We start from the raw sequence: 25,763 nt of genomic DNA, 5'->3' as shown, positions 1-25,763 counted from the left end.
TCTGATTTTCAAAGAAAAAAAAATATATCCTCTGCACTTTAATGGCAAAGATTCGCAGACAGACAGAATCATCACCGATAACTAAGGAGCTAATTTTTGAACAGGCACTCGTATGCACACCTTCCACTGACAGTATCCTTGTCTCACCAATGAGGACAGGGTACTAGCTCCAATGAATTCTTATATTAGCCTCTTTCTAAACACATCTTTCTTCCAGTTCCAAAAGTCACTAATGCCACCCGCTAGTAGCATTACCTGGATGATTTGAAAGCCATGAAACACACAGGGAAGACAGTCAGTATGAATGGCATGGTTTTATGTGCTCTCCTCTTCACGGATATTTCAACAGAGGGTTAAAAGTACATTAACAGAGGGTTAACAACAGTTAGTTAACAGCCTCTCCCTTTAGTGCTGTTTGGGTACAAACTACACTCATGGTGAGTTTGTTGACTTATCTTTGGCATGCGTGCATGCATATAAGACATGAGAAACAAGAAATGACAGTTCAGAAAACTATGATACTTTTCAGATAGAGCATCTGACGCTGAGGAAATTATCGGCTACTCATTATTCATTTAAACTTGAACAGAAAGGAAGCATTTTCCAAAAAGTCTCTTTAGAAAGAGATCTCAATTTTTAATCCAATTGCTATAGATTTTTCTTATTTGCTTGCTATTTTTTCATTCATTCTTTTGTGAGTGATACCTACTTTTCATTTGGCAAGGTGAGCAAGTTAAGGAGAGTGAAAACACAAAGGAACTGCATGAGGATATAAAAAAAATTAAGCACAATGATAATATACCAAGAAATCAACAAACTTTAGTTTGACTACCTTATCTTGCCTGGGACTCTGGAGCAACCAAAAAGACCTAGATTTCCCCCAAAAAAACACTCCATATTTTAGAGGTCTCACCTAGGAACTACATGAGATGTACCAATCTCAACGGAATACAGAACGGACCACACCCTGCTTCAAGATACTGCTGTAAATCAGTAATATAAAAGCAAACAAACGCTAGCCTAATGTTTCCCATCTATTCCCATAATCTTTTTGATTGGATACATTTTTTAATAGCAGAAGTCCAGTCCTGATTTTGCGTCAGCTATTGTACAAGAAACTTTGCCCAAAGAGATATAAAGTGATTAGGTAAACATAGAGCAACTGAAACACACCATTTATTTACATTTTACACACTATTGCTTAAATTTTGCAGGATTTTCGGATTTAGAAGTCCTTTACCATGTGCGTTCTAACAGTCTAATATTTCTTTGTGTCATTTTGTGCCAGTTGCAGAAAATGGCTTTCCCTAGAAAGCTCACAGTCTGGAGGTTATGACAGGCACTGCTAAACAAAGTAAAAGGGGTTAGTGAAGAAGATTTTTCCATATCCAACAGGAACACTGACAACTATGCTTCTAGCAAGAATAGCTCTAAGGAAACCATTTGTCAAACTGAGAGACCTGAATGCTTCCATGTCATTAACTCTTCTTTTAACTGATAAAAAAAATCTGGCTATTGGAAATGACGCGATCTGTGATACATCACTTTTCATGGCCCAGACAAAAATCACTAACATGTCACTGCCTTTGCTCAATTTCACAACAGAATTCTCTAGTTCTGGGGACCACAATAGTTGTGTCACCTGTTTCTTAAATGTGTTGGATACTGGTCACAATAAAATAACGTCACAATACATAAGCACTCTTTTGGAAACATTTCCATGTGTGAAAAGCAGTAAAAGCCATCCAAAAGATACAGGAGATTTATTAAGGCTCAGACAAATTCACTCATGAACATGAAGGGAGGCTGTAGTAAGGGTCAGAAGGCAATCAGAAAAAATATGTTGTGTTTAGGTAGTGGGGTGTGTAGGCATGCTTACTGTATGATTTTTAAGTATCCTTAACATACCAGTAGCCCAAAGTTCAGCTTCCTTTCGGGTTTACTTAATTTTTCAATTGCCTACGGATTAGGTGACTGCCATTGAAACATCCTCTTCAACCCTCTTCAGTGAGACCTTCTTGAGAAACTCTTCCTGTAGAGTTCCATGACAGGAAGAAGGATGCTGAACGTTATTTTTCTTAGCCAGAAGAGCTACTTTCCTTAATTGGGAATGCCACTTTTAATCAAAGTTTTTATGCTGTACTGTAAGATGAATTTAAAAATGTCTTACTTAGCAAATACTAAAATTTTGCTCTTAACATTATGTAGTCCTACCATACTTTGTCCTCATTCCTGACACATCTTCAGGCAAATTTTGTAGTGTGAAGCAGATATTTTGTAGTTGTATTTTTATGCCCAATCAGAAATTATATAGAAAGAAATATATTTAGATTCTGGATCTCTCTCTCCCCGCAAAAAAGCATATGATATTTCACGGTTGCAAACCCTGGCCAACGTCCAGACCTTTGTCTAATTTCCAGTAAAGTTTTCATTTACAAGTCTTAAAGCATTACTATCACATCCGTAAATCCGTAAAGAAGAGACTCCAAAAATTCCATAGTTAAGAAAACCATATGTTTTCTCATCTTTTGGGGTGAATCAATCGAAGTTCACTCTCATGGATTAACCTGCTTCTACAGGTAAATAGAAGATTTAGTTCAAATAATCTAAGTTTGGTCCATATGGAATTATCATTACTATTTGCAAGATCTCTTTTTACAGAAAAAAATTATCTCTTCATAATTAGTAGCTTTCTCATTATTCTCCCTATGCTCCTTTCATCATAGTTTGGAGCTCACTTTATTAGAAGCAGGACAGGCATCACCTAAAGCAATAAACACTAATAAGGTGAATAATAATTAAATGCTAACAGTGAGAAACAATAATTGAACTCTTATCTTGCACATCCCAATAGGCATTGCATTCAGATGGCTACTAGACCTACAACCAGGTATGTAGGTGTGTATTTATTTATTTATTCAATCCCAATTAAAAAAAAACTGTTTCATTTTGTTCAACTGGGAGTCACTCTTCTGGTTTTACTTTTCAATAGCAAAACACAATTATCTCAGGTCAAATCTAAAAGTGTTTTGGTTTGTCTGCCAAAACTAACCCCAAAACATTTTAAAAGAAACTTTGCTGTATTACAGTTAAGTGGTATTTACAAACCCAGCATTCCGTTACAGTCTTTACTGCACCTCACAGAAACATTGTTAACACAAAGTAAGCAAAGGTAAAGGGCTGAATCTCCTCCAGGGTATCAAGAAGTCACAACAACATTTCTTGCTCGTGATTAACATGCTGCTCTGCATGAAGGTAATTTATGATAGCATATGGATCAGTGTGGTCATGTTGCATTGCCTTTCCTGAAATAATTCATGTTAGAGTAGGATTTTCAGAGAAAAAGGAAATTAAGTCAGCAACTCACTCACCTGGATAAGGACTAATTGTCCAAAGAGAAACTCTTTGGAGTTTTGGAAAGATCCTGGCACTCTTAGCTGCAACTAGCATGGGAAAATTTTTAGCAGTTTTATTTTGTTGTTTTTGTAAACTGACATATGAAACTTTGCAGTTCCCTTCGATTATGTCACTGAGTCACTGTTATGACATTTTTAGCAAGAGTCTGTTGTACAAGTCAAGCTCTTCAGACTATTTCCTTCTCCAAGTCATTACATGGATTAACAGATCGAATCGGAACTTTTAACTTTTGACAGCCATGAAGAAGTTCAAACTGCAGTTTTAATTCCCTCTCTCAGACTTACTGGCCAGCCAAAAGCTCACCCATTAAACACCACAAGCACTTTCACAGTCAATGTATAAAGAAAAACAGCTATTTATTAGCCTTGTTTTCTGTAGTATGTACAAACAATATGGAGAGTGACAAAGCGCCTTTGCATTGCACAAACACTGAGAAAGTGAAAAGAAAATGAAAACAAGGCATCAAACAAAGAAAGGATGTGTACAATGGAACAGGCACAAGTTACTGTTTTTTTTTTCTTTTTGTCCTAAAAATAGAACACAATGCTTATCTTTGTGTAGAGACTACTCACCAAAGCCTGAATAAACCAGAGGTTAAGAATATCAACATTAAAGTCTTCCCAATTTTCAGTTCTCTATCTAGATTCACTTTCTCCTGATATTACTTTCTTCAGAAACTGAGTCCTCTCCCAGAAAAAAAACCAACAGAAATGCTCTTAAATAGACATTGTAACAGAGAAATGGTCAGACTTAGTCCTAGCTAGCTATCATAGTTAAAAGTCCCATTAAAGAAAAATGTGAGACACTGAAGCTAAGAATTTTGACAACCAAACCTTCGCTAACTTTGAAGCTTTTAAAATTCCAGCTCTTGTAAAAGGCTGAACAACTTTCTCCAATAATGTTTCCTAGCTATGAAACACAACATTGCCTGGAGTACCTTGGAATGTACAATAATTAGCAACAAATAGAAAACGGTGCACATCCAGTGCAGTTTGGATATTTTATTGCCAGAATTGCCATTCACTTAATCAAATTAAATATGCTGTTTGTATCATGTCTTATCATTATACTAGAATAAAACCTTGAATAAAGTTTGTAACAAGACTGACATGTGGCAAAATACAGTTTGATCTACAACCAGCATGCTTTCACATCAGGGTTCTTCGTACTGTGCACTGTAAGATGCTACTACTGCAAATATATAAATATGGGAGTTTCCCCATCACTAAACACACTTGCAGGATAAAGGTTCATCTGTAAATGTATCAGAAGTACCTTGTAAATTACCCAAATCTTATCAAGACAACAATGTCCTAGAACCTCAGTATACATTTGCAGATATAATACAGAAATGAATAGGATTTTAGATGTTTTCTGAAAAGAGACATAAGAGTTGTGATGTACAAAAAAAAATTAAATGTGTTGACTTAGAAGATAAAATACAATACGATATTTCTAATATTAAAGTTAAGGAACTTTTATGCAAGAAAAATAAGAATTGAAATTCAGCTAATCTGAGTTCTGTTCCAACACAGATCATTTCAACAACTTTCTCAGTGAAGAAAATACTTCATTTTCACCTCCAAGAATATTTCATGATTTGTTAGGTCTAATTAAAACAAAAGCCTCCTCCCTGACCATTTTAGTGGTGCTGCTGAGCTGCTGTTGCAGCTTGAATTGGTATCCCCTGAACTTGGTAATGAGAGCTATGCACACTGTTCTGTATGCAGTTAGTAAGTGCCTTAACTTATTGGCACTAACATTCTCTCTTCCTACCAAAAACATTTTCCTTGATGCATCTTGGAATTATGTCTTCCTTTCTCACAGCCAAATCACAGCAGTGACTCATAGTCAGTTTTGTTATTGATTACTACAGTCAAGTCTTTTTACCCTTGTGTCGCTTCCAATTTACGAGCCCCATTTATTGTGAAATTCCTATCAACTACATGACCTTGTACTTGTATGAGATTTCTACCTGTTTCTGTTGCTGTATTTTCAAGGTCATCTAGCTCTTAGTGTTTAATGTTTTGGTCTCCCCAGTATTAGCAAATGCCTCCCAAATTTTGTCAGGCTTGTACCTTTCCTGCCTGCTTCTTTAATGAAAATATTAAAGCATGATTAGCCAAAAAACAGTCCCCAAGGAACTCCACTAGTAAACTCTCTCCACTCTAAAAGTTTCCTTTCCAACACAAAGAACTGTAACCTCTCATTGTCTAGTTCATCACACCCTAACTTTTCTGCTACTAATCCCCATTTTTTTCTAGCTTAAGTAATACTTTATTATATGGATTATTTTCAGATAAATAAAAAGTCTGAAGTCTTATCAGAAAGAAACAGCAGGCTTGCATGTCACAATGTGCTTTTTGTAAGCTTCTGCTTTACTTTACTCCATTTTTCAGCAATTTCTCTATATTCATGTTTTTCCTTCTAAGTTCATAATGTTGATAAGACCACAGTTCACCCTGCCCCCACTTTCTTAAATACAGATACCATCCCAGGTACTCAATAGACATTTCTGAAAGTGCTGTCCTATGTGTACCAAGCTATTTTATCTAAAAATGAAACCACCAAAAATATTACAACTAGAACAAGAACATTTCATCTTGCCTTTTTAGAGAAAAAGAATCATTTACAAGGTAGTCTAATAGTTCTAAGCAGTCACCTAAGTCTCTAAGCAGAGTTATAACCCTGAATAAAATGGTTATTTTAGTGTACTGATGCTTGCTCAGCAATTACTAGCAAACGCACATTAGTAAAATATGCCCTGCAGAGTTAATAGCCTATGAATGTGCTTGCCTGTGCATGCACTAACATTGTAAAGTCACAACACCTGTACTGTGTTTTTAAAATGCTTATGCATTCTATAAGGGCCCATAACAATAAGATCAGTATTTCCTGTGTAATTGTTATTGTTCAAATAGATGGACTCAGAGGTACATCTAGACCATCTCAAACTTCTAAAGAGGTCGCTTTTTTGACCCAAAATGTACAGCTTGGGCCCACCTGGAGTAGGCAGCAATTATACACAGCTAGAGTTTTAATCTTACTAGTTTACTTTGTCTTACAAACTGTGTTTCACTAGTAACTTCTTCAGGTTTTAGATTCCATCCTATTATGACTGTTGTTATGAATTTCATTTCAGAGGCACTGGGATCACAGAGTCAGCACACTAGAACAAAGAAAGATCAGCAAAACTTAGAAACCAAATTTCGACTCTATACAGATACAACTGAAGAAGGCTGTCAGATTTTTTTTAATCAGTTGGAGACTCTTGACAAATGCAGTTTCAATGCCTCTCTTCCTCTGGTGATGATAGTCCATGGCTGGTCGGTATGAACCCACATTTTATTTTTAATTCAAACTACATCTGATTTGATATACTTTACTCCTCATTATGCTAATGCCAAAAGTAGCTTCAGAAGAAAGGTTGTGATTAGAAAGATGGTAGATTTCCCTGGTAGCAATCATGGCTAGAAATAATACAAAGTGAATATTCCCCACTGAGATTCTGAAGGAACAGTCTACAAGCAATTTTTCATATGGCAGTCCCATGCCAAGGATTAGATTCAGCCCTGGTTTAAAGCCAGCAGAGTTCAAACAAGTAGCTGAATTAATGTGCTATGCCTCTGGAGGACTGAATACCAGTTTCATTTCTCTGATGTGTTCACTGCCAGATATTTACAGACTTATTGAAAAGAAGTGTACACAATCTCCCCACACCTTTCTCGCAGATACACCTTTAAAAAGAACTTCTCTATAAGCCCCTTCAGCTGAAAATGAAGCCTTCAACGTCAATGAATTATCACTGAACTGCTTCCAGTTAAACTATAAAAAAAAAAAATCCACCATGAAAACCTTTCTCAAAAGCATAGCAGTACTAAGAGTGACTTTTCATCAGCTTCTCAGCTGACAAAGAAATGGCAGGATAAGAAATAATGTCATTTTAACAGATCCTTCATTGTCATAGAACCAATGTCATCACATAAGGTGGCAAAATGGATCTTTCTTGCACATCTGCGAATGTGCAGAGAAACTTTGAACACCACCATTGATGCACATGACTCTCAACAAATAACAGCAGAGCTGACTTTGGATAAAATATTGCCCTAGATTACTTTAGCCAAGCCTCCCAAATAAGAATTTCATCAAAACCTATACCCTCCTCAAAGACAAACCATGGACCTGAAGCTGCTGCCATTGAAGTTTATCATTCATATTAACTTAATTTGCAGAGGTGTTGGGCTCTTAGAGGAATATGCATGGAAACCCAGAACTCAGACTCCCAAATTCTGTTAAAACACCAGAAGAGATAAGGATGTTCTGTCAGCTGAGGAAACACATGCAACTAGAGCAACAATTAAATCTAACAGATTAAATAATAATTCTGGTCCATCAAATCAGAAGCAGTCTTCGATGCTAGTAAAGAAATTGTGAGCAGGTCCTTAAAAAAAGACTCAAAAAACCCCCAGATCTCAAAATGGAACAGCTGTAGAAGGTAAATGCCTGCTGGTCTGCAATCCTCCAGCTTCCCTCCCTCTCCAACCCATTTAGCTTAAATTTACAGGGACAGCTGCTCTTGAATGAAATTAGAAATTTTCTGGGCATTTCTGTCTTTCTTTTTAATCAGTAATACCAATTATCTCAGGATGAGTGAAAATACTTAGGGATATCATTTCACCGATAAGAGTTCATATTACAAGACATAAAATATTATACAGTCCTTATACCGATTCTTGATTTTTTTGTCCAAACCCCAGAGATTCTCAGCACTGAAGCATGTTGAAGCCCCTAAAATCTAGTTATCAGCATTAAGCCCTCCTTGTTTATATGATGTTTTTTGTTTCCTTGAGCTTTTCACAAGAAATATTTCGCAGAGACTGCTTTCCCTGAAGAATGTTTTTTTTCTTTTTCTTTTTCCTTTTTTCTTTTTTTCTTTTTAATAAAACAGGTGGATGGGATATTAGAAGGTTGGATTTGGAAAATGGCAGCAGCTCTTAAGTCTCAGCATAAACAAATTAATGTGATCATTGCAGACTGGCTTACATTTGCTCACCAGCACTATCCCATTGCCGTACAGAATACACGCTACATAGGTCAGGAGATAGCAGACTTCCTGGAATGGCTGGAGGTAAGAGTCCCCAGATCAACACATGTTTCTCTGGAAAAGACCTATTTACCTGTTCTTATGGTTCTACCACCTTTCCGAAACCCTATGCTAGTTAATGCTATTCATTGAAATCACTTACGTTTCGTTAATACATTGCAAATTTTCCTTCCATAAACTTTCATATGACTTCATAAAACTTTCACCATACAAGAGAAAAAAAGCAAGTCATCTTATTAAAATATTTTGATATATCTTTAGAGGCGAGATAATTTCATGTTACTTTAGCTTTTCAATTAACATGTGTGTAGACAGCTAAGAGTCCCACACTTTGAAAACAGGCACACATTATCATACAAGAGGAAATCACATCAAGTTGTGCCAGGGGAGGTTTAGATTGGATTTCTTCACCAAAAGGGTTATCAAGCATTGGATATCAAGCTGCCCAGGGAAGTGGTTGAGTCACCATCCCTGGAGATATTTAAAAGATGTGGAGATGTGGCACTTAGGGACATGGTTTAGTGGTGGACTTGGCAATGTTAGGTTTATGGCTGGACTCAACGATCTTACAGGTCTTTTCCAACTGAAACGATTCTATGATTTGCAGGTTCAGTAAAATGGGTTTATGCTATCTAGGCTTAATTTCTGCTTTTAATGCAGAATTCAAGCATGACATTGTGTCTCATTTTTGCTTCAGTTCTCCAAAGATTATTCTAAAACAATGGCTTAGAGATCCAGAATGTAAAGGGAGACCTTTTAAGAGGACAGACATGCCTCACAAAGCAGATGACATGGAGGCAGTAGCGAGTAGAGCCACGCTAATGTAGTGACTACTTATCAAAACTCCTGCTATGTAGGGAGCAGTGGTCATGGCTGGATTGAAAAGGCTGCAGACAAGTTTGCAAGGGATCACTGGTCTCCAGCACTATTTAAGAAAAAGCAGAAAGCAAACACTAGAATGAGAATAACTCATACAAACCAGGCGCCCTAAGCATCTCTTATTTCATCTATCTCTAGTACTAATTTAAGCTACCTGATTGGAAATGAAATTATACTTCCATACCTCACAAAGAATTTTTGAATACGTTAATTTAAATTCGGTGAGGCCTAAGGTGGAAGGGAAATACAGTGCAAAGCTGAAAGATTTGCAGCAAATACCACTGAAGGGCTAAGCTGCTTTCAACAGGAATGGCAGGGCTAGAAGCTTTCAGATACCATGCCCAGTTAGGGACAACAGGCACAAAAGAGAGGACAGAAGAACCAGAGTCACTATTTTTCCATTGTGACATTACAAGAAACCTTAGCTCTTTGTCAAATGTAGTTTAAGTTGCTGGAGCCTAAAGTCATATTTTGAAGCTGATTAATTATTGAATGAATCAAACGGTGGACTTTGTTCAGTTCCCAGGACACATCACATTGTCAACAACAAAGACAGTCTGTGATTTCTCCAGTGTCAGCAAACAAATCAAGGCTTAAATAAATGACTCCTTGCTCCAGCACTGTAGGCAGCTGCTCTTGTACTATGGTATGTTCCAGGATTTAAATATACCATAAATTTTACACAGCATTCAATTGAGTGTATTCAAGCAGTAAACCTTCCTTCTGCTGAGAAGCACCCCTCCTGAGTTTAACAGTTAAAACCCCCTTAATTCCAACTCCCATAACTATCTTTCTGTTATGCTTCTGTCTGCTTACACACAGGCGAGTATTTGAAATATCCTCAATGGATGTAACAAAAACTGCAGTGCTGTGCAAGATTTTAATAAAGAATAAAAATGAAGTAAATCTTAGCACTCTTAGTCAAAGAGTTAATAGGGCATGATCAGTAACAATCTCAATAGCATCCATCTCAATCAGACCTGCCAAGAAAATTGGTCAGATCTTGTGATTTCTAAGAGCTGCCTCTTTCAAAAGAAGGTTGCCAAGTTTCACCTCATCTTACAAGAGAGAAGTATCAAGACTGCAAAGCCACTCCACTGGGACAGGCAATATCCACAATGAAATTAAAAGAGGTTTGCCTTTCCTGAAAGAAAAATATGGCACATTTTTCCTTACAAGTCAGAAAAACTTTGAGCCTTGTAGCCCAGGTGAAATGCTTAAGATCTAGATAGTATTGATTAGGTAGGAAGAAGGGCCTGAGGCCAATTCTGCTTCAATAGCTTTGTTTCAGATCAGATACTCAGTTTTGTACAAATCGGTCCAAGAAATGTCATTGCGGTATCACTTAGCATGTCTGATCAGTGTTTTGATACTTTGGCTTCTAATTTGTCTTGTGCTAGTATCTCAGGCAAAAGAAGCAAGGCACTTTCTATAAAGGATTATTTTACATGGAAGATAAAGGACGGATATCCATTTTATAGTCACAGGAAAGTCAAATGCTGCAGACAAAAGGCAATGCACATTTGCATCACTTGCAACAAACAGCAACAAAAGTCCTACTATCTGCATTGATGGTTTTCCTGAGCATAGCACATAAGTGGCAGTGCCCAAATGTTTGGCATTTTCCTGCTGCATGAAAAGGAGGCAAGGAATAACATTGAGCCAGCAAAAAATTTAGTGCATGATCCATGCACCTCATTTTTCCTCCATCATCAACATACAAATTTCTTGTGTTGTAATTCATGGCATTCCTAGCTTGTAGTAAGTATTTCACTGTTTACTTTTCACATTTTCTGCATCTAAATCAAGCTGCCACTATCTTCCAGGAATCCATTCAATTTTCCAGAAGCAATGCTCATCTAATTGGGTACAGCCTAGGAGCTCATGTTTCAGGATTTGCTGGAAGTTATATCAGCGGTACAAACAAGATTGGAAGAATTACAGGTAAAAGACTTAAAACTAAGAAATGTAACAGTCAACTGATTTAAGTGACATAGATATTTGACATATCAATGTAATATCAATATTTAGCTGTTGAATAGCAATATTTGCCACAATTTAGAAGTTTCATCCCATTGGTTTAGAAATTAGATTTAGAAAATTTAATGAAAACACTTTTCAAAATGAAGTATCATAGTATTTCTAGCTTTGATCTTTCCTACCTCAGTCCAAATTATAACATATAGAATATGGAATATGGAGTGGGGACTACAAATCATAAACCAAAGATTCAAGTTGCATGTTGCTTGAATTTATCTTGTATCCATTCCCAGTAACAACTTAAACTGAGCGTTAGCCTCTAACCGTGGATCTTTGGTCACTATCTTGACCCAAAGCCATTCAAATACACTGTCCATTGTTAGTAACTCATTTTAAAAAGAAAATTACATTAAGTAAATTGTGAATTGAAGTCAGTTGTCCTGTGGCAAAAATGATAGTCCTGGATTATATTTTACAAGAACCTTATCATTAGAGTATCCCTAAGAGATGCTTGAAGTAAAGTTAAACATAGCACTTGATTGTTTTGACTAGTGGCATTTTGAACCTTCTGTAATGTTTTGTAACTGTACTAATTATGAGTGTAATGAAAATACATTTATAAGGTTATTGATGCACTGTATACAGTACCACATCTAATGCACAGTGACAGCTTAAAAAAAAAAAAACAAAAAACAAAACCAAAACAGAAGCGCATTTTATGCGAAGCCCACATCAGCTACATTTACGTTATCAGAGAAAACATTTTACTTTAATCTGATTTGGGAGTGAGGCAAATATGCATGACTGTAGTTTGAAGTCTCAATTCTAATCTTGAATTCATTGCCACATACCATAGCCCTTATATAATCAGCTCTTGTGACAGTGCCTGCATGTCAAGAAGCTGATTTTATACAATGTGTTGTGATATTACACCTGTATATACACTGTGTTGTGATATTACACCTGTGTATACACTGAAGGACTTTAGTTCATCAGCACTGCTTGTGCAAGCCATATTAGCCACATCAGACCTTGATAACAGATAAGTAAAAAACATTTAAACACGTTATTTATTGTAATAGCTATATGCATTCTTCAGCAAAAATTATTCAGACTTGTAACAATAAGCTCCAAAAATTCACAGTGATAAAAGCTATTAAAAATAACAGGAAATGTATGCCTTCAGGGTGACACCCCTACTTGTAGTCTGCGTTATTAGTCTTGTCCAGTTACATCTACGCAACTACATTAATCCATAGTACCAACTGAAGAATCTCAAATTTAGAAGCCTGTCCTGAAAGCTGAAGGCCGCTTTAAACTACACAGGCAGTCCTTTTCCATAAATCAGTTCCCAACCAAAAAGAGCACCACACAAAAATATCTAGCAAACTAAAAGTCAGCAAGACTCCCTAAGTGGAATATTATTTTTCTGAATACCATAATAATTTGCCTTAAGACTTTTAAAGTTGAAAAATGATTATAAAAAACATCTAGCAGATGTATAGCTCTTTTAAGAAATAAGCAAAGCTTTATAAAGTTTCAGGTCCCAAATGTGGGCTAAAAGTCAACCTTGTTGTGGGATTGGTGTCTTCAAAAGGGCCTCTGAAATGCATGACCTCTAGAGTATGAAAGAGCGAAATTAAGTAAACATCCCTCAAGTGACAAAGCAGTAGGGAGCATGGTTTGTCTATAACAAACACATCTATCTCTGGGCCTGTGTCCTTGTGCATGTAGCAGTTACTGTTTATTACAGTGCCTGTGTTTACTTTACCTTTTGGTGTAACCACGTACCCTCTGCGGGACAAGTGTTCCTAGCATTGTTTCTGTCAGTGAAAGACCTTGTAAAGTACCAGTGCTGTCTGTTTTTAAATATTTATTTTCTCATAACAGTAAAAGAACAACCCATCTGCAGTATATCACAACTGGATTGTTTGCATTTATTGCAGGCCTTGACCCTGCCGGTCCCTTGTTTGAAGGAATGTCGCCAACAGACCGTTTATCTCCAGATGATGCAAACTTCGTAGACGCAATTCATACATTTACTAAACAGCACATGGGCCTCAGTGTTGGCATCAAGCAGCCTGTGGCTCATTTTGACTTTTATCCCAATGGAGGCACCTTTCAGCCTGGCTGTCACATCATGCACGTCTATAACCACATTGCACAATACGGAATCACTGGTAAGAGACAATGGCGGAAAATGGGAAGCAGCATTGCAGCTGCTCCGACAGTATCTCTGGGAAGCTTTACATATCTCTATGGTCTTAAACAGTATCTAATGGGAGTATTATCTCCATTATATGCAAGGAAATTTCTTTTCTGGAAATTGGTTATCTGGTTTTTACATGCATTGAGTTCAAACTCTTCTTGCTGACTCCAGTAAGGACTTTGGCTGCCTAGCACTTCTGAAAATGAGGCCATGAGCATCCTGCTGTCAAGCACTTCTGACAAATTTCAAAGGTATTTGTTTTAGCAGTAGAGGAAATGAGAAAACTTATTCTAATTAAGCCAGATTCATCTAGTGTGCAATTAATTATTTCAAATCAAATAAAACACAGGGCTGTACTACTCACCTCCTTAGTTCAGCTTTTCCCAACTCCTTGTCCTTCAGCTGCGCAGATGATGCTCTCTCTAGGACCTGACTGCCAGTGTTCCAGGCTAGGTTTCATATATAGAAGCTTATTTCCAATGTACCTAAACATAAGCATACAGAGAAACTGATGCAACGTACTGAAAAAAGGTAAGGTACTGATGCACAGTGACAACCAGGACTGTTCACTGAAAAACCCCAAAAGAGTACTGTTCACGTAGCATACTGCATTGCAAAAATGTTTCTCAACTATCATCACACTATCTAAAAGGAGGCCTTAGTTGTTAGCAGATAATTCATGACAAATGTGAAACCAAGCATCAGCTAGAAAGCTTATCAGTGAAAACATAAAAACAGTCCATCATGATATATCCCAATTACACAGAAGAAAATAACTTTTGTAATTTGATGACACTTAAGGAAGAAAAAGATACATACTTCTCATAACAGCAGATCTATGTATTTAATAATTTTTTGATGTATTTAATACATTTTTTGTTCCTTTTTACCCAGTAGTAGCTGCAAGCAAAATTCAATTCAAAATGAGAGTTTGTCACTCTGATAGGGACAAAATATGGCATTACCACGTAAGCATCCAAAAGACAACAATGTTCAACCATTCAGAATGAGACTGCTGTCTTTAACGTGGCATTATCTGAAAGACTGCATATAGCCTCATGTTGTGTTTCATATTGACCAAAACAGCCAGGACCATGAAATCAAGGTTCATATTTACAGTCTTAAACAGTCAGACTAGAGAAGTTTAAGCAGCAAATTATTCAATTTTATTACCATATAGGTTCACCCAAACTATTTTTGGATGATCCTAAAAGTAAAGTTGCTACAATGTATGTTTTCTGAGGCAAAATCATGATGTTTTAGAAGTAAAGGGGGTGGGGGGAAAAAAAATAACATATGTTTATAGTTGGTTACTGTACTCCTCTGCAGTTGAAATTGTAAACAGGAACAAGGGCATTCAAAATTTTGTTGTTTGCAATTTTTCAGGCATCACCCAAACTGTGAAATGTGCCCATGAGAGGTCAGTTCATTTGTTCATCGACTCTCTGCTTCACAACGATAAGCAAAGCACAGCATACTGGTGCAACGACATCAATACTTTCAACAAGGGAATGTGCCTCAGCTGTAGAAAGAACCGGTGCAACACACTAGGCTACAACATCAGGGAGGAAAGGCTCCCAAAAAGCAGACGACTCTTTTTGAAAACAAGAGCGCATATGCCTTTCAAAGGTTTGTGGGAATACTTGTTACAGTCTCCAGATTGATCACAAAGTGTGAGAATTTGCCTAAGCTTTGTGATCCTGTTTACTCATTTATTAAAGCTTATAAAATCTATGGGACTAATCAATTTGCTGAGACAACTGAGAATCCCAGTAGGCCATCTTGATGCCCTTTCATCAAGATCCTGACTTTTAATATTTCTGTGGGAAAAAGCATGCTGCATGCTTGCCACAGGCTAGCTGTGGGACCGAGGCCTCAGAGATGCTTAGGGTCCTGATCTACAGGATTTTCCTACAACTGGCCCGTGCAAGTTTGTTATAACACATGCAGGCATACAGCCAAGCCAAAAAAGCAGCATAATTGCTCTGGGAGGCCTGTAAAACTTCCTGTTCCAAGTTTGCCAAAATTTTATCTGCAATTAGTCTACAAGATAACATATAAATTATTACTTTTCAAACAATGGATAGACAACAGAATAGCATGGACTTTTATAGGGCAGAACTATAGCACGAAAATAAAGTGACTGGTACTCTAGCTTTATCTCTATTAAATTACTTTATCAAGAGCACAAAGTAACAATTTTCTAAGCTCAGAGAGACAATCAGTGTGGTTTCTTGCACGTATTACCAGACAGAGGAGAAGTAGTCTGACAGGGAAACGGGGCCTATCTGCCACTCTCCATTACAAAATGGCCTGGCTGTAGGCTGGTGACGACTCAGCTGTCAGAGAGCCCACAAGGCGACTGCTGCTGTTGAACAGACATTCACCTGCCAGTGGGAAGGTTTATGTACATTTTAAAGCAAGAACAAGCAGGACTGTGTGGGATGAATGGCAGGGACATGCTTCTTCCAAGGGGCTTTTGGTGCAGGGACTTTTGGTGCGTGGCATTCCTCCTCACTACCTCCTTCCCTGGCTATCGATGAGGCATGCAGCAAGCAAGAGCACGGCACAGCCCGGGCAGGGCTCCCGCTCAGAGCCGCAGGCCACCAGACATGGAGGAGACTTGTGCAGTGCGCCCACCTCCTCGCCGAGCGGCCGGTGCCCTTCCCACAGCACCTGGGCGCCTGCTGCGCCACAGCCCTGCCCCACACCTCTCCCAGTGCCAGGGCCCCGCCTGCCCCTAGGCTCCCCCAGAACAGCCCCACAGCTGTGGGGGTCCCTCATCTCCTCGCCCGCTGCCGGGGCTGGCCCGTTCTGCCTGGCACAGCTGGAAAGGGGGTGCCTCCCTCCTGTTGGAGGGGGTCAGCCTGCTTGTCCCCTGCCCAAGACGTTGGGGTTGGGGAAGCACTTTCAATCTCAACAGTGAACCCCTGGCATGGACGCTTAAGGGCTTTCCAGTCCTGAGGAGAAATGCTTAAAAATGCTGCTTGCATTACACATCTTGTTTCCCCACAGTGCCCAGTACTCAACTGCAATATCACAGATTTAAAAAAAAAAAAAAAATTCAAGTAGTTTTAAAATAATTTTGGAAGTCTTCCACTAACACAGCTCTGAAGCACACGGTGATGACTCCAGAGGGGTCTGCTCAGCCCTGACATACTCAGAGCAGCTGAACCTGCTGGATCGCTTCTTTTACTTTTTAAAATGCCTCTTAGAATGCCTACTTGAAGTAGAATTAGAAATTCTAGAGGCTGTGTCTAGTTCCCAATGTAATTTAGCTGCAATACAGTCGGGTCACCGCCAGAACCAAGAAAGCAAATTGCTCTGAGGACATAGCATCCGCTACCACCACACCTGGGCACAGAAATGTGATCCCTCTGTTGCGTTCTTCTCTGGACACAGAGATAGTTTCAGCTTGTGGTAAAATATCTGTGTCTTATTGGCTTTGATTTCAATTTGAAACATGTTGCATTTTTCTGCTTGGAACTGGTTTTGCTTCAAAAAACCGTTCTTGGCGCACATGCAGATATCAGTGCCCCCGACAATGGTTTCCTTTCACAAAAGTTCCCAAACAAGGCAGCAACTGTGGGAGGGTGCGTACAAAGTCATCTTTGTAACGCTCTTAAAAAAAAAAATGTTTGAAGATCATGTGAGAAGCCCAAACAGAAGAAATTTGAGAAACTCAGCATTACACTTCATAATCCTCTGTGTCTTCACAAAATGTGATGTTTCATTTTTCAAGTTAATGGCATTATATTCTGGACCATATGTTAATCCAGTTCAAACAAAAAAATAGTTGTTACAAAGAAGTTAACATTTATAATAAAGCCATGATGGGACCCTGAGTCAGAGTTTTTATATGAATATGTTCACCTTTTCCTTAAAGTGAGCATCATAACCACAGGAAAAGCCTAGGCTTTATCAGAACATACACTACAACAATCAATTTTTACATGGAGAGAAAACTCAGAGAAAGACAGGATAGTAATAAAATTGATCTGTAAACAAGCCTCTCTGACTACTTTGTCCTCATCAGGTTTGCAGCACAGAATCAGCCATTTTGTTTTCTACTGAGTGACACCTTTTCAAAAGAAAATACATTGTTCACTAAGATAAAATAACTATGAAACAACCACAAAAAGATACAGCTTTTCTAGCAAATACCTTCCATTGTGAACACTCAGAGCTGCACCAAAAAACAAAAAAATTCTATCTGTGCATATACATAAAAAGATGACTCACTTAGCAGTATGGTGGAGCCATTCTCAGATGTAGTGAAGTCTGAAGGGGGTGAGGAGAGAAAATGAGTAAAGAGCAACTTTCTACTCAAAAACTAGTATTCAATTATGTTTACCAGAACAGTTTCCCATGTGTAACTTGTCCAGATTGCAAGGATAAATACAACACCCCTAATTCTTCCAAATACTCTGTGGTCTTTGTTAATAGAAATTCTTAATTAACACCTAGATCTATCAGTTTTGTCAAGAAGATAGCTGGTAGAATCACCAGATGGAAAAGTTTTGGACATTCAAATCTAGCTAACACTATCTGTGTGCACATGGCCTTTAACTGTATGTTGGTCTTGTGTTTTGTTTGGCTTTTTGGTTTGTTTTTTGTTTGGGTTTGGGTTTGTTTTTTTTTTCATAATTTATTAAATATCAGACTGCTCATAATCAGTACACTGATGATTTCTCAGGCAGTCTTCATTCTGACAATATTCAATTCAAAGACTTTGCAAAACACTTCTTCTAGAAACCCACCAAATCTCAAAGTATTAATGACATCTTTCTTATAGTAGTGCTTAAACAAAGTCATATTGGTAACGGATGCATGTTAAGCACAATGTATCATTATGCGGTCAAGAAAAGTTTGTGAGTCATCTGTTTTGCAGGGCAATTTTCTAGCCGATCAGAGAAAAAGCCTGACTACATTGCATAAGGTCTTCAATCTGTATCATACATCTCTAGCCATGTCCGGTCATAAGGATTTGTCTGGTGATTAGATAGAGGGCTTGCCAGAAATTCTAACAATTAAACTTCAGAAAAGCTGAAATATTTCCCATGGAAGAATGTTTTATCCTACAAAGGGAACTCAGTCCAGGTTACCTTTTTTCTCCGTCCTTTTACTGGAGCAACAGGGCCCCTATCCCTAAGGGATCACACAGCACAGCAACAATCAGAAAAAATGACGATGTTTTAATCGCAACAAATTTGTTTAAAAAATAAAATAGAGTATCAATCAAGTTTCTGCTCAGAAAGTCAAAATTCTTTTGCCTGAGAAATCTATTGCTTCTTTGACCATTAATTTCAACATTTTGCAAATTCTTCCTTTCTACAGTCTATCATTACCAGTTCAAGATCCACTTCATCAATGAAATCCAAGGCAAGCAGATAGACCCAGCTTTTACCATCTCTCTGACAGGCACTAAAGATGATGCTAAAAACCTTCCCACCACACTGTGAGTATTGATATTACATGTCACTGTACAAGGGAGAAACAAGGTGCCAATTTATAATACCATATCATGTACATAATCATTCTATGAGTGAAATGGCTTAGTGCAGCTAAGTGAAGATGAACTGGAAATTGTCCTCTCTTCACCCATACTCCTAAAAATCATAAACTTTTACAATGTTCATATAGTTTTTGCATGAAGAATCTCTATAAAACAAACTTAGTAATCTTGGAAGTGTCCATGAACATTAAGTAACCTGTCCACTTATGTTTGGTCCATCCCATGGCTAACACAGGGAGGTCTAATCAATTAAAACACAAATAAATAAGCAGCTGTAATGAAGGTAAAGAATTTTGGGTATTTCTCATTATGGACACTATCTGTATTAAAAAAAGCAAACGCAACAGTGTGGGTCAGCATTTGCTCTAGGAGACAAAAGACATAACGTAGATGCTATTATGGGACACCCTTTCTTTTGCTGTCAGAAACCACTACTGCTTCACCAGCTGTTCAAGCTTCTCCTACTTTCGTGTCTTTTCTAACATGTTGTCATATTTCACCATTTTATGCACCTGGAGAAAGAGTATCCTAGAGACAGTAATGTTCCCTCCTGGAGAAGGAGGAGGAAACATAGTTCTTTCTTTGGTTTTAAAGAAAAGAGAAACTAATTTTTTTTCACTTTAATCCACAATAAATAAGACAGCATTATTCTGTTTTTGTTTTCTGCAGAGTTGAAGGTATTAATGGGAATAAAACCTACTCTTTTCTCATCACCCTGGACACTGATATTGGTGAGCTAATAATGATCAAGTTCAAATGGGAAGGAACTGCAGTTTGGGAAAATATCTGGGACACAGTTCAAACCATAATACCATGGACAAAAGGCACACGTCGACCAGGACTTATAGTGAAGACAATAAGAGTGAAAGCAGGGGAAACACAGCAAAAGTAAGTGTAATGAAAACAGTTTTTCCGTAATACCACCACAGATGTTTGGCACACAGTTTATCCTAATTCAAATACAAGCATCTGAGTCCCAGCACTCACACCAATGGTGAATTTATCCACGTACAACTTCTGGCTTTCCCCTCTCCCCCTCAGATCAGACTGCATGACTTTTAAGTGACTTAAAGAATTTCTTTGTTCTCAGGTCAGAAATGAATATAGTGGGAAATGTTCTGGCTCACCACTGCCACTAATCTGAGTTTAAGGCACAATAACTTTGGCTGACAATTTTGTTGATACTTGGGAATAGAGGATAGGGAAGTTAGCACACAGATCCAAGGAAGAATTTTAACAAGTTCTGCAATCCAAGTTTTCTACACAATTAATAACAGTAACTGATGATAATTTCTGACTTATTTTTAGAATGTGATTATCTCACTCCATAAGGTCCATATGAAATTTCAAAGAAACAAGATACTATGGAAGATAAATATTGACTCCAACATTAAGGCCTTGAAAAATTCAAATTCCTACTTACAAAAAACATGCCAAATCTTAATTATTTGACTTTCAATACCTACTTCATAGAGAAACTGAGCATCACCATTCTTGAAAGTACTCATTAGAAGGATCACATGCAGAACTACAGTCATCTGATTATTCATTGAAGTTAAGGATTTTATTATAAAATTCCCGTATTTTTTGTCTCATTCATTTAAGAGCCAGTCCAGTGGCTAATAGTTGATAACGAATTACTACACTGTGCAGGCTGCATAAGAGGTTCGTGGAGTGATAAACTGTGGAAGCGAAGTTTCAACTACAGACATTTTGAAATTTCTGTAATGGGCAAACACAATGTGAGCACTCCTGGAAACCAAAAAGACTATCTATACTTCTACATACCACACTTTCACTGGTATTTGACAGTAGTGTTTGCACTCTGGTTGTGCTTTTTTCTATAGTTTGAATTCAGTGATGTGAATTTTGTCAGCTGATCTCTGAAGTAGCATCAGAGAGTAGCTTTCTGGAGAGAAAAAAAATTATGAATGCAAACTGAAGTCTGTGTTCAGGGTTTTTTTGTTTGATGGCTTGTTTTGGTTTTTTTTGGGGGGGGTAGGTGTTCTTTTTTTTCTTTTTCCCCTGATGATTGCTTTTAAACTGGATCACCAAGTCTGAGTGGCCTTGTTCTCTACACATAGCAGTGCTAACACTTTTGAAACCGCTTATTCACACAGAGATTTCAGCCAGAAGACAGAATAACAAAACTTGTAATAATTCCCACTACTTTAATCCTTTGAGAAATTTTAACTGAGCAGTTTAATTAAGATTAATGAGAAAAGCATGTCTTACCTTGTAACTGTGGCTCACTCTTAGAAGGTAACTTTTCCTTGCTACAGTCTCTTTCTTACCAGCACCAGTTGTAACTACTGCAGATTTTCTGTGGAACAATACTTATTGGCAGAGCTGCATCTCCTCGATACTGACACAAAAGACAAATTAGACAATTTAAAGAGATTTTTTCATACGACAATCTGTGTGTGCTTGGGGGGGCAGAGGAGGGATCATATTTTCTTGGGTTTTATTCCCCTGAAAATGTATCTTGTAGGTATTTTGCTCTCCTAACCCAGCACTTGGCACATGCTCCTGCCATAAAAAACAAAACAAAAAAATTTCTATAACATTTCCTGCTGTTTTAAAAGTGATGATCCCAAATCAGTACTGAGCTAGCTGCCAAAGCAAATTAAAGCATAGTATACACTGCAAATTAGAGAGCTCTGTTTAAATACAGATTTTTGTACCTTGAGAAAAAAGTATGAAGGCTGTGAAAGGATTATGTCAAGTATACTCATTTTTCTAACCAGAAAGCTCCTGTCCAATACAGCTGTGTCAATAACCTGGCACAAGCCAATTACTACTGATGTACTATTTAAGAAGTCCTGGGAAATGGTTAACTGAGGTGGGTAGTTATTATACGAACAAAAAATGATGCTCATATCTTCAGGTACCTAACATTTCTTAGAATTTTTTTTTGCTGCAAGCAGAAGTGTGAGTTTGTGTCAAGATTTTGACGGATACTGATTACGTGCTGGGTTTTGTTCTGTGCAATCTGGGCTTGCCATGGGAGTGGAAATGCCATGTTACTGTTGAAATACTGTATTAATGCTTGAGGGGGGAATGAAAGATTATTAGGTGATTCTAAAAGGAGGAACAAAGGACACTCAAGGAAAAGTATTTTCTTCAAAGAAAAGAGTGTGTAGATTTTGGTCTTCTTGGAAAGACCAAATATCATGGTTCAAAGAATTAGCAATTTTGGAAATTCAATATTAAAGAAAGGTAGTAAACACAAGATGTGTTTTGATTTGTCTTGTGCTTTCTCAAGCATTTGAACAAACTTTTGACAATACTTTATCTCCACGTACCTTCACCTCACAACATTTGTGATTTTTATACACATGATAAATTTTCCTGTGTTAGATTATCTAATGACAAACACTAAGACACAACATAACAGCATAAACTTAAAAAGTAGTTAATAAACAGACTATTACGAGCAATAAAATACCAGATTCCAAGACATTTGAATTCCAAATACGGAAAACATTTCTGTAGCATATGTAGTTGCTGATGTTAGCATCCTACATAACTGATTTTAGCAACCTCACAGCTAAATATTCTTAGTCCAACTAGTACTAGTAGGCCAGATAGTGCAATCCTGGTAGTAACACAAAGAGTTGAAACAATGACAATGGCCACTGAGAATACAAAGGCCAAATCACTGTGAGGGTATGCTATGGAGAACAGCATGCTGTGTATGATACCAGAAAGAGATGGAGGCATAATGCACTCAGTACACGGGAGTTGCCTACTCCTTTTACTCTGTACCTGCTATGTCGCAGCGATACATCTCTTTCCTCACAAGCCTATAAAAACAATGAGATACCTTCTTGTAAAAGACAGGATAAAGAAAGTCAGATTCAGTGTATCTAGAGAGCACACTTTTATACAGATAGTAGCTCTAAAAAGTAACATTATGCTTACATGCTGTGTTTTCTTTCTAGAATGACATTTTGTTCTCAAAGCATTGACAACGTTCACCTTCATCCAGCCCAGGAGAAAACATTTGTGAGGTGTGAAGATCGCTTTCGGAGACAAAACAGAAAATGAGCAAGAACAGAAAAAACAACTACTCACCAAAATATATTCAAAATACTATACATCTAGTAAAATGTTTTTAAAATACACAGCTACGTTAAATATTCTGATAGTTTCAGAGGTGGTGAAGAAAACACATTAAAAAAATTTAGATTTTGTGATGCAACAGTAAGCTGAAATATGTGCGTTGTTCATCTATGAGCCTATTCTCAAAGTGATCAATGAGCAATTTCATCAACAGTCAAATTTAAATTGTTTGAAGTTTTAAAAAACACCTGCTCACTAGAAATAAAGATTACTATTTTAAAGAATCATTGCCATAAGCTTTTGAAAATTTTCATTTGGTTGGATTTAAGGGAAAAAGGAGCCTCATTTCCAATTAAATACTTTGAAACATTAATAGTGACTACTATCAGTTTCCTAAATTATTTCCTAATGAAGGGGAAGTTGAGTAATTCATAGAAGAAAATATTCCCAAATAGATAACATTGTTAACAAAGAGTTTGAACTTTTTACTTTATAACATTCAGAAACTAAAACGCATGTCAACATACAGAATGCTTGAGCTATCTGTCATAACCCTGTAACATGCCAAATAACTGTATCACCTAAAAATGCTGTACTAAACTTTGTCCTACTGGGAAATGCTTTGCTGTTTAACTATTTTAATTAAAGTGCTCATTTAAATTACTAGTAATTTAATTATTTTAATGATGCTTAGTATACTACATGCAATTCTAGCACAACTAAGTTCAGTTAAATTTTGTATTAAAGTAATATTTACCTGTTCAGGTAAGGCCTGAGATTTTTAGATTTTAAATCACTGTATAGCAGATTTTAGCACGATTTGAAACTGCATGAATAAATGAAAATGATAAAACCCTCAAAAAGCTTCAGTGCATATAAACAAACTATAAATTCAAACATATACAATTCCCTTGCTTTCTATGTCAGAATATAAACTACATAAAGAAACATTATTGTCTCAGATTGTTTTTGTTTTATGGTTAGTGCATACTAAAATAGAAATCAATATGTATGTCAGAGTATTTCATTTGTCACTTTGTAATGCTAACCACAAGATTAATTAAAAATTATGTTTCTACAACTCTGTATTCTGAATGTAATTTGTTTTAAATGTTCTCTAAATGGTAAAAAAAAATGTGCAAGATAGCCCTGAGACCTGGAGCAAAGCAGATTTTCCATACCAAGATATTGCAGGGAATTTTGAATCAAAATATACAGAAGTTATCAGGATTAAAGTGAGATTTATTTAAAAAGCATGACAAATGAACAAGCTGAGCAGAGCTAGCAATCCTGCAAGCAATGAACAGCAATCAAATGTTGAATGCAGGCATCTTTGCTGGCCATTCAGAACATTAACTTTTAAAAGCTGTTTTCAGTAACTACCATTCCTTTAAACAGGAATATTCAATACAGAAACAGAAAGGCTGACTAAATGTAATGGGAACTGAAGCATAATTACTTTCCAAATGAGAATGGTTGTCCTTCCCGAGGTGTAAATTTCAGAAGCTGATCTGATATTTAAAATGGCCACTTGGGGTAGCATCCTGATTAGGAGAAATACTTATAGATTTAGATACAAATTCCACATAAAAGAATCTTTAGATCTTCACTGCAAATGAAGTTATGCTTTAAAAGATTTTGCTCAATGAAGAAAATTGGTTTTTTAAACACGAAAAGTATTTCCACCTTCTATGTAAAAAACTGCAATTTAAGTCATTAATTCCATGCTTCATGTTGCTATCCCCAATACTTAAATTTCCTAACATAATTATCTCTAATATGTTCTGTGTTTATATAAAAATCAATCAGTTAAATACAATAGCCAGAAGTCAAATCAGGAGCACACACAGAAGAGGGAAATTTCAGCTATAAGTATCCCTGAAAGAGTTAGGTAAGCACCAGACCTTGTTTACATGATGGTTGGTTTGCTGTTTGGGTTTGTTTGTTTGGGGTTTGTTTTTGGTTTTTTTACACATTTGTAGTAGCTATGATCCACTGGAGAGACTCAATTGCTAGACACCCAGAGACAGCATTTTTAGGGGCATGAAGTTAAAATGGACTGTGTCCTGAAGAATGACAGACAAGGAACAAATGACAATGTGGCCATTTTAGTTTTCCAAAGCACAATGAAAAATGAGAGAGAGAACAGAGAGAGAGAGAAGTATGTGTGTGTGGCTAACTCAAATCATGCATCTCCCTAGATTGTTTCTAGAATTCAATTTTTGCTTCTGGAAAAAGCTAAAAATCTGCCACTTCTTATGTTTAAGGTTGTTTTGTTCATAAGATATTTGTCTATTTACAGAAGAATTGAAATACTGACATTGGAATTGCATCTACAACATTAGTTATCACCAACTTTCTAAGCTATGAACTTTGTAAGCTTCCTGAACCAAATCCTACCCCCAACTCCTCAAGATAGGCTTTGTTCAGAAGATATTGAAGGCTGACAGAGCAAGAGACAAAGGCTCTAGCCTTTGAACTGGACGGTGCTTCTTCTTCACTGCAGAAAGTACGACGTTAGTGTTCTGCTACACCTGAAAAAAAGCACTAGAGAGTTGGCAAGACAGCTTTTAATGAGATTTGTATGATACAAA

At 37.1% G+C, this 25,763-nt stretch overlaps 1 protein-coding gene across 1 annotated transcript in view; it reads left to right on the top strand.

Annotated features, from left to right (window-relative positions):
• LIPC (lipase C, hepatic type) overlaps positions 1–23,154 on the top strand; it is a gene marked incomplete at both ends in the record, with an annotated part of 86,992 nt that extends 63,838 nt beyond the window's left edge. Inside the window, 8 exon segments of the mRNA XM_082322817.1 lie at positions 6,560–6,747; positions 8,366–8,545; positions 11,227–11,344; positions 13,327–13,560; positions 14,976–15,218; positions 18,927–19,047; positions 19,774–19,992; positions 23,049–23,154. Of these exon segments, the coding sequence (XP_082178943.1) occupies positions 6,560–6,747; positions 8,366–8,545; positions 11,227–11,344; positions 13,327–13,560; positions 14,976–15,218; positions 18,927–19,047; positions 19,774–19,992; positions 23,049–23,154 (1,409 nt within the window).
• Between the last annotated feature and the right edge of the window lie 2,609 nt (positions 23,155–25,763).

This window comes from Platalea leucorodia (genome assembly GCF_965183815.1).
Source record: "Platalea leucorodia genome assembly, chromosome: 9".
Lineage (NCBI taxonomy): Eukaryota > Metazoa > Chordata > Aves > Pelecaniformes > Threskiornithidae > Platalea > Platalea leucorodia.
This window is presented reverse-complemented; position numbering and strand designations above follow the sequence as displayed.